At 64.4% G+C, this 9,081-nt stretch overlaps 1 protein-coding gene across 1 annotated transcript; it reads left to right on the top strand.

The window, feature by feature from the left end:
* Nucleotides 1–3,685: 3,685 nt before the first annotated feature.
* Nucleotides 3,686–7,654, top strand: SBK3 (SH3 domain binding kinase family member 3). Its single transcript, XM_065421033.1, has 3 exons — nt 3,686–3,866; nt 5,627–5,829; nt 6,788–7,654. The coding sequence occupies exons 1-3, from the start codon at nt 3,701–3,703 to the stop codon at nt 7,652–7,654; spliced, it is 1,236 nt and encodes a 411-aa protein (XP_065277105.1). The 5' UTR covers nt 3,686–3,700.
* Nucleotides 7,655–9,081: the final 1,427 nt, after the last annotated feature.

Raw genomic sequence — 9,081 nt, 5'->3', positions numbered from 1 at the left:
ACACTTGTATTTTTATCTCTCATTTTGTAAGCAAGTAGCTTTTAAGTGAGGTGAAACTTGGGGGTACGCAAGACAAATCAGACTCCTGAAAGGGGTACAGTCGTCTGGAAAGGTTGAGAGCCACTGGCCTACTACACCGACTTAATAACTCCTCCACCGCGAGAGGCGTAGCGTTTGGGTCAATGTAGTTACGTCGACGCAGTGTCAGTGTAGACACTGTATTACTGACATCGCCTGTTGCTACCTTTCCGAAGCCGTCCCACAATGCCCCACGCTGACAGTTAAATCGGTGCAAGCGCTCCTGGTGAGGACGTGCACTGCCGACACAAGGAGCATAGTGTGGACATGCAAAAACAATCGAATTACTGCGGTGCTTCTACATTGATGTAACTTAGGTCGACTTAATTTTGTAGCATAGCCTTGCCCTTAGTCTCTACTGTTGAAGCTGGTCCATAGTGTATAAAGACTTAAATAATTATAGAGCCAGGGAGTTTGACTCTGCGGCCGGGGCACTTACTAGGACACAGATCTGCACCGCAGCAGGTAGAGGTGGGATTTGAACCTAGTTCTCCCCGCCAAGGGCACTGCCCACTGGGCTAGGGGCTGTAATCAGGGGGCTCTCCTTGGGGGTTTTCAGGAGACAGGGCTGACCTGGTTCAGGCACCCAGCTCCAGGACAGGGGTCCCGGCTGACAAAGCCCAGCTGAGCTGGGCACCACACTGCCTCAGAGGGAAAGGGCCAAGGAGCTCTGGTCTGTGGAATCCACTGGAGGTGAGGCGCCAGGCACTGCACCGCTGAGCCCTTTGTGCATCCAGCCCTGGTCGCTCGGGTAGGATTTGCTTTTCTGCTTGTTTTGCAGCGGGTGAGACAGACAGACAGACAGGTGGACGGGGGAGGGGACTGGGGCCAGGCCCGCAGGCGGGCGCAGCTCCTGCTCTGTAACGCCTGCAGGGTTAGAGAGGCTCCAGGGCTGCCCACACGAGTCATGCTCGGGGATGCCAGCTCCAGCAGGAGGTCCTGGGGACACAGGCCAGTCAGGATGAGCACTAGCGAGCACTGGGTAATAGACAGGAAAATCCAGCAGCAGTGGGGACAGTCCCAGACCTGGGGAGGCAATCGCCCTGGTTGGGGGGCCTGGGCTCAGACCCACGGCGGGGGACAGTCTCCCCCGTGGGGTAGGGGTGCAAGGTGGATGGGGTCAGGGCCAGGGCCAGATCAGCAGGAAGCACCTACCCCAAACTCACAAGTGACCTTTGCTGGGCGGGCAGCAGGGCTTGTGCACAAAGAGGCACCAGCCTTCCCCCCTGCCCCCACCCCGTAACTGCAGTTCCCCTGTGGGCATGACTCCCTCCCATCAGCCCTGTGTGGGGCAGCAACAGCACTGGGGGCTCGGCTACCAGGGACAGGGCCCAGCCCCTTGCTCTAACCATTAGACTTCACCCCTGCTTCCCAGAGCTGCAGAAAGAGCCCAAGATTCCTGGTTCCCAGCCCCAACCCCTAGTTAGGACCCACTAGACCCCAATCCCCTCCCACAGCCAGCAATGTTCCCTCTAATTTTTCACGTCCATGTGCGGAATGAATTTTGCTCTGTACACCACTATGGAGTGATCTGTGGCGGGGGTGGGGGTGAGGGATTCGGAGAGTGGGAGGGGGCTCAGGGCTGAGGAAGGGAGTTGGGGTGCAGGTGCCTGAGGGCTCCGGCTGGGGGTGTGGGCTCTGGGGTGGGGATGAGAGGTTTGGGGTGCAGGCTGCCCAGGCTGCAGCGGGGAGAGAGGAACCCCCCCCCCGCCCTCTCTCGCCTCAGCAGCCCAGGGCTGGGGGAGAGCTCCTCTTCCCGCTGTGGTAGCTGAGGCCGTGGCCAGGGGAGAGGCGCCTCTGCCCGCTGTGCACCTGCGCGGTCCTTGGTGGCCGCGCAGCTTAGAGGGAACTTAGCAGTCAGGAGTCCTGCCTCCCAACCCTCCCTGCTCTAACGTCTAGACCCCAGTCTTCCTCTCAGACAGCGGAACTGATGATACCCACACCGACACCCCAGGGTGTCCAGGGGGCACCAGGAGGGTAGGAATGGGCCCCACATGCTGAGGGGATAAGGGGCCTGCCATGGGGGGGGGGGGAATTGGCCCCGACAGAGGGGCACGGAGAAAGTACTTTGACAGGCACAGGCCTGGTCCTGGATGTCGTCCAGGGCACCCCAGCCTTTTCCTCCCAACAGCAGCACTCTGCGCTTTCCACATCCCATGAGCTGGGGAGCAAGTCACGCAGCCCCTCCCCCTCTCAGTGCCCCCCCCGCTAGAACCACCCAGCCCTGCCCCTCTCAATGCCCCCCCGAGCTAGAACCACCCAGCCCTGCCCCTCTCAGTGCCACCCCGAGCTAGAACCACCCAGCCCTGCCCCTCTCAGTGCCCCCCCCAGAACCACCCAGCTCTGCCCCTCTCAATGCCCCCCCACACTAGAACCAACCAGCCCCTGCCCCTCTCAGTGCCCCCCATGCTAGAACCACCCAGCCCTGCCCCTCTCAGTGCCCCCCCCAGAACCACCCAGCCCTGCTCCTCTCAGTGCCCCCCCCGCTAGAACCACTCAGCCCTGCCCCTCTCAGTGCCGCCCCGAGCTAGAACCACCCAGCCCTGCCCCTCTCAGTGCCCCCCCAGAACCACCCAGCCCTGCCCCTCTCAGTGCCCCCCCGCTAGAACCAGCCAGCCCCTGCCCCTCTCAGTGCCCCCCTCGCTAGAACCACCCAGCCCTGCCCCTCTGTGCCCCCCAGAACCACCCAGCCCTGCCCCTCTCAGTGCCCCCCCTGCTAGAACCAACCAGCCCCTGCCCCTCTCAGTGCCGCCCCGAGCTAGAACCACCCAGCCCTGCCCCTCTCAGTGCCCCCCCATGCTAGAACCACCCAGCCCTGCCCCTCTCAGTGCCCCCCCACACTAGAACCAACCAGCCCTGCCCCTCTCAGTGCCCCCCCCACGCTAGAACCAACCAGCCCCTTCCTCTCTCGGTGCCCCCCCCCACACTAGAACCAACCACCCCTTCCCCTCTCAGTGCCCCCCTGCTAGAACCACCCAACCCTGCCCCCTCAGTGCCCCTCCCCCCGCCCAGCGCTTGAGCTAGCTGGGTGGGATTCTGGACCCATATGTCTGAGCCAGCTTCACTCCATGTGCAGACATGCATCCCTCAGCAGCAAGGGGTGGCAGCGAGTGGGGCAGGCCCACACCACGCAGCCTGGCCAGGTCTCCCCTCTCAGATAGTTGTATTGCTAATCAATAGCAGGAGGCCCCCGTGGGGACGGCCAGAAGCCGAGCCCTGCTCCGGAGGGGCCAGGCCTCAACAGCAGTGAGAAGGAACTGACCCGTCACTGGGTTTATCTCTCACCTCTCAGCTCAGGCCTGCAAATATCTGAGCACTTCCCAGAGCAGGGAAATTGAGAGCTGAAGGGAATTCACCCAGCTCAGCTGGGACAGAGCCAGAAATAGAACCCAGGAGTCCTGGCTCCCATACTCCCCTAACCACCAGACCCCGCTCCCTCCTAGAGCTGTGATAGAACCCAGGTGTCCCAGCCCTTCCCCCACCCCCCACTCTAACCCAGTAGCCCCCACTGCTCTCCCTTGGCTCTAGGCAACAGGTGTGGTGGGTGTCCCATGGGGGGAGAGGGAATAGCTCTCCTTTGACAGGCGCTGCCTTCTCCACTCAGGCACGGGCAGCGCGTGGCATGGAGCTCCCTGAGGTGGAGGACAACGCGGAGTTCCTGGAGCGGCTGATGGAGGTGACCTCGCGCAGCCTGCCCCAGCTGGAGCTGCAGGAGCAATACACCATCATCAAGGAGCTGGGCAGCGGCACCTACGGCAACGTGCTGCTGGCAGAGCACCGCGAGCGAGGTGAGGGCAGCGCCAGCTGCTCCTGGGTGGGCCGGGCCTGAGGAGCCGCAGCCTGCATTGGGGCCCTGCAGGGAGCAGGGTGGGGACTCGGCAGAGGGCTCTGTCCCCTCGCAGTCAGTGCTGGCCCCAGTGGGGCACTACGAGGCACTGTGCTGGAGCGGGGTGGGGGCTCAGTAGGGGGCGCTCTCCCCAGCAGTCAGTGCTGACCCCCAGGGCCCCAGGGGGCGCTAGGGGGCACTGTGCTGCAGGGAGCAGGGTGGGGGCTCAGTAGGGGGCGCTCTCCCCAGCAGTCGTGCCGGCCCCAGTGGGGCACTACGAGGCGCTGTGCTGCAGGGAGCAGGGTGGGGGCTCAATAGGGGGCGCTCTCCCCAGCAGTCAGTGCCGGCCCCAGTGGGGCACTATGAGGCGCTGTGCTGCAGGGAGCGGGGTGGGGGCTCAGTAGGGGGCGCTCTCCCCAGCAGTCGTGCCAGCCCCAGTGGGGCACTACGAGGCGCTGTGCTGCAGGGAGCGGGGTGGGGGCTCAGTAGGGGGCGCTCTCCCCAGCAGTCAGTGCTGGCCCCAGTGGGGCACTACGAGGCGCTGTGCTGCAGGGAGCAGGGTGGGGGCTCAGTAGGGGGCGCTCTCCCCAGCAGTCGTGCCAGCCCCAGTGGGGCACTACGAGGCGCTGTGCTGCAGGGAGTGGGGCAGGAATTCAGGGATTCGCCCAGTTGCTCTCTGACACCACTTTCTTCAAAGTAGCCAGCTCCCTTTTGCTCACTGCTCCCGGCACAGGCACCAACGGCCCCATGCCACCCAGCAGGTGATCCATTGCCACTGCCATGCCAGCCACTCGGGCACCCACTGCCAACTCCCAGGGGCCCGGGGAGCAGTCAGTGAGGTGAGGGGGCAGCCACAGAAGGGAGTGATCCCACTCGGGGCCCTCAACACCCAGAACCTACTGACACAGTGGGACTCTCTGAGCCCACCCACGGGGCCCCTCCACCCCCTCTGTTTGTGCCCAAGCACTGCCCCTGCTGACCCCCACCTTTGTACCCAGGCTCCGCCCCCTGCAGGGACACACTGACCCCCCCCCCCTTTGCACCAGGCCCTGCCCCTATTGGGACACACCAACCCCCGCTTTGTACCCAGTCCCTGCCCCCTGCAGGGACACACTGACCACCTTTGCGCCCAGGTACCACTCTGCCCCTGCTGGGACAGACTGACCCCCTCCTTTGTACCCAGGCCCCACCCGCTGCTGGGGCACACTGACCCCCTCCTTTGTACCCAGGCCCCACCCCCTGCTGGGGCACACTGACCCCCCTTTGTACCCAGGCCCCACCCCCTGCTGGGGCACACCGACCCCCCTTTGTACCCAGGCCCCACCCCCTGCTGGGGCACACCGACCCCCTCCTTTGTACCCAGGCCCCATCCGCTGCTGGGGCACACCAACCCCCTCCTTTGTACCCAGGCCCCACCCCCTGCTGGGGCACACTGACCCCACTTTGTACCCAGGCCCCATCCACTGCTGGGGCACACCGACCCCCTCCTTTTCACCCAGTCCCTCCTCTGCTGGGACACACTCACCACCCCCCTTTTATCGAGCCCCCATCCCCAGCTGAGACACACCGACCCCCACTTTGTACCCAGGCTCTGCCCCATGCTGGAACACAATGACCCCCCCCTTTGTGCCCAGGTCCCGCCCCTGCTGGGGCACACTGACCCCACTTTGTACCCACGTCCTGCCCACTGCTGGGACACACTGACCCTCCCTTTGTACCCAGGCACGGCCCTGGCGTTGAAGCTGATGCCGAAGGAGAGGACGGAGCGGCGGGCATTCCTGCGGGAGTACTGCATTGCGCTCTGCCTGTCTGCCCACGCCGGTTTCCTGCGCACTCTGCCCATAGCCTTCGAGAGCCCCACCCACTTTGCCTTTGCCCAGGAACTAGCGCCCGCTGGGGACCTGTGTGCCATCGTGCATGACGGGGTATGCTAGCATGAGGCAGGGTGGCAGCGGGGTTCTGGGGAGTGGCAATCAGGGGATGGGGCATCAGATGTCAGCGGGGCCATTGAGCAGGGGATGGGATGGGGAGCAGGGGCATGGGGGACTGGGTCTCAGTGGGGGCCTGTGAAGCAGGGAGCTGGGGAGTGGAGGATGGGGGATCGGTGCTGGGGGTCTCGGGAGTGTGTGGCTGGGGGCTCAGCGGAGAGGGTTGCTGGGGTACAGGGTCTCAGGATTCCTGGGAATAGGGGCTGGTAGGCTGGGGTCTCGGGGCAGGGGAGCAAGGGATGCGGGATGGGTTCTCAACAGGAGGCCTTGGGACCTGGGGTGCAGCACGGGAGATGCTGGAGGGACACTGGTGTGCTGTGGGGAGTTACAGTACAGGGCACTGTAGGGTGCTGAGTGGGTGGGGCCGGAGAGAGCATAGGGTGCTGTGGGGGGATGGGGCACTGTGACGGGGAGGTCTCCAGTGGGGGCGCTGTGTGGGGAGGTCCCAAGAGGGGGTGCTGGGGTGCAGGGGAGGTCCCCGGAGGGGGTTCTGGGGCACTGTGCGGGGAAGGTCCCTCGTGGGGCGCTGGGGTGCTGTGCAGGGGAGGTCCCCAGAGGGGGTGCTGGGGCACTGTGTGGGGAAATCCCAGAGGGGGTGCTGGGGTGCTATGTGGGGAAGTCCCTGGCGGGGCACTGGGGCATTGTGTGGAGGAGGTCCCTGGAGGGGGTGCTGTGCGCTGTGCGGGGGAAGTTTCCGGAGGGGCTGCTGGGGCGCTATGCAGGGGAGGTCTCCAGAGGGGGCGCTGGGGCGCTGTATGGGGGAGGTCCTTGGTGTGGTGCTGTGTGGGGAGGTCCCCAGAGGGGGCGCTGGGGCACTATGCAGGGGAGGTCTCCAGAGGGGGCGCTGTTGGTGGGAGGCCAGGGCTGCCCGTGTGTAACCCCCGTGTCCCCACAGGAGGGTCTCCCAGAGGCCCAGGTGAAGCGCTGCGCGGCCCAGCTGGCTGAGGCCCTGGATTTCATGCACGGCAAAGCCCTGGTGCACCGGGACATCAAGCTGGACAACGTGCTGCTCTTCGACTGCGAGTGCCGGCGGGTGAAGCTGGGCGACTTCGGGCTGACGCGGCTGGAGGGCACGCCCGTCTGCGCCATGTCGGGCACTCTGCCCTACGCGCCGCCCGAGCTCTGCCTGCTCGAGGCCTCGGAGACGCTGGAGCTGGACGCCAGCCTGGACGTGTGGGCCTTTGGGGTGCTGCTCTTCTGCCTCGGCACCGGCTGCTTCCCCTGGGACGTGGCTGTCAGCCCCGACCCCCAGTTTGAGGAGTTCGGCGCCTGGCAGAACAGCACGGTGCCAGGGGAGGCGCCGGCGCCCTGGAGGGCTTTCGGCACCGCCGCCCAGGAGATGTTCCGGCGGCTGCTGACCCTCGACCCCAACCGCCGCAGCCCAGCCATCGAGGTGCACAAGTACCTGCCCCTGGTCTGGCTGGTGAGCAGCCTCCGGGAGCTGGACGGTGCCGGGGGACTGGGGGGCCAGGGGCACAGCCAGAGCCTGGCCGGAGAGCAGCACGGTCAGGAACAGCCCCGAAGCAGCCCAGGTGCTGCCTGCGGCACAGGCCCCCCCACCGAGAGCTCTGCCCAGCCTGGGGGGGGCAGGCCCCAGTCCAAATTGGGGAAAGAGGTGGGGGGAAGGGAGGAAGGAGCAGAGGGAAAGGGAGGAGGCACTGGCAGGAGCGGAGGGGGAGGGGAGCCAGCACCCCCTGCCATAGCTTCCATCCCCTGCCACCCCTCTGTCTCCTTGGCCCCCATCCCGATCAGTTCCTGCTGAGGAGCCCGAGATGAAGGGGCAGCCCAGGGCTCCCTGCCGGAGCTGCGCTTGCCACCGCCAGATAGGCCCAAGGGCTGGGCTCAAGGAGCCTGTTCCCCTCCGACAGCGCCAGCCCCTGCTGGGTGGGCAAAGGAGTCACTGCCTGCATCTACAGCAAGTCATGGGCGATGAGCCCGGCCATGAGGGGCACTCTGAGGTCAAGGTGACCCATTGGCCAGGGGCTCCCAGCGCCGGGCTGTGGCTAAGGGGGCGAGCGCACGGCTGGGCTGGATCAGCAAGGGGTACCCAGCATGGTCGGGGAGGGTAAGTGGGACCGTTCCTCGGCCCTGGGCCCAGCTCGGGTGTCCTCACTGGGACAAGCGGGGAGGGGTCAAAGAGCTACAAGAAGGATTTGGGGGGTGGGAACCTGCCGGGCAGGGAGAGGCTGAAGGAGCTCAGTGGATTCAGTGTCTCCGCCCAGAGGAGGGTCAGAGGAGCCGCGATCCCGGCTTCTGGATACCTGCCCAGGGAGGAGATTTCAGAGAGCAGGGGGCTCTGTGCTCCCCCGGGGGCAAAGGCAGAGCCAGACCCACTGCTGAAGCCAGACTGATGCAGGCTGGGAATAAGGTGCAGATTTTGGATGAGGAGAACTAATGCCTGGAGCAGCTTCCTGCAGGGTTGGGGGATTCTCCTGACTCTGCTTTATAAACCTTTGTCACAGATCCACAGGAGCGGGGCTACGGCCCCAGCTTTGTAACAGTCCCATCAGTGTGCCAGACCCCCTAGGGCTCTCACTCGTTCTCCAGAGTAAGCCACATGGCCTCACCACCTCCTTAGGCCGGACCTCTGGGCCCTGAGCCCCCCTGCACTACCCTGTGAGCTCCGTTCAGGGAGTCCCACTGAGACAGACCCCTGAGGGAGACTTGTACAATCGTAGGGAGCAACGCACCCCTCCACCAGCGTGTGCAGGGACACACAGCCAGCGCTGTCGCACGGGCGGGTTTATTAGTCGACTGGCCCCCAGTGCAGGAAGCCCTTGGTGAGCCCAGAGAAATGACGGTTACAGCAGAGCCCATTCTAGGTAGCCAGAGCTCAAAGCTCTGTCCCTGTGTCGCTCAGCCTGGCCTCCTCCCTCAGTAGAGCCCTGCACGGATACAAATTTCTACCTGTGGATGCGGAGATCTGCAGATAGAGATCGGTATCCACGGAACCACAGGACTCCCCCGGGAACAAGCAAGAGGCCCCCAGTGCTTGGCCTGGGTTAGCCCTGAAGACACGCAGACCTTGCTTGTCATAGAAGCTTCTATTGCTTTTGGAAATTTAAGAGTGGAACTCGTTTGTGTGTGTGTGTGGGGGGGGGGGGGTTACCTGCTTTAACCTTGTAAATCACCCGCTTGATTCCTTTTCCTAGGAATCAATCTTTACCTAGTTTATTACAGGATTGGCTA

This window comes from Emys orbicularis, chromosome 21 (genome assembly GCF_028017835.1).
Source record: "Emys orbicularis isolate rEmyOrb1 chromosome 21, rEmyOrb1.hap1, whole genome shotgun sequence".
Taxonomy (NCBI): Eukaryota; Metazoa; Chordata; order Testudines; family Emydidae; genus Emys; species Emys orbicularis.
The sequence above is the reverse complement of the archived record's forward strand: the minus strand, read 5'-3'. Positions and strand labels throughout refer to the sequence as shown.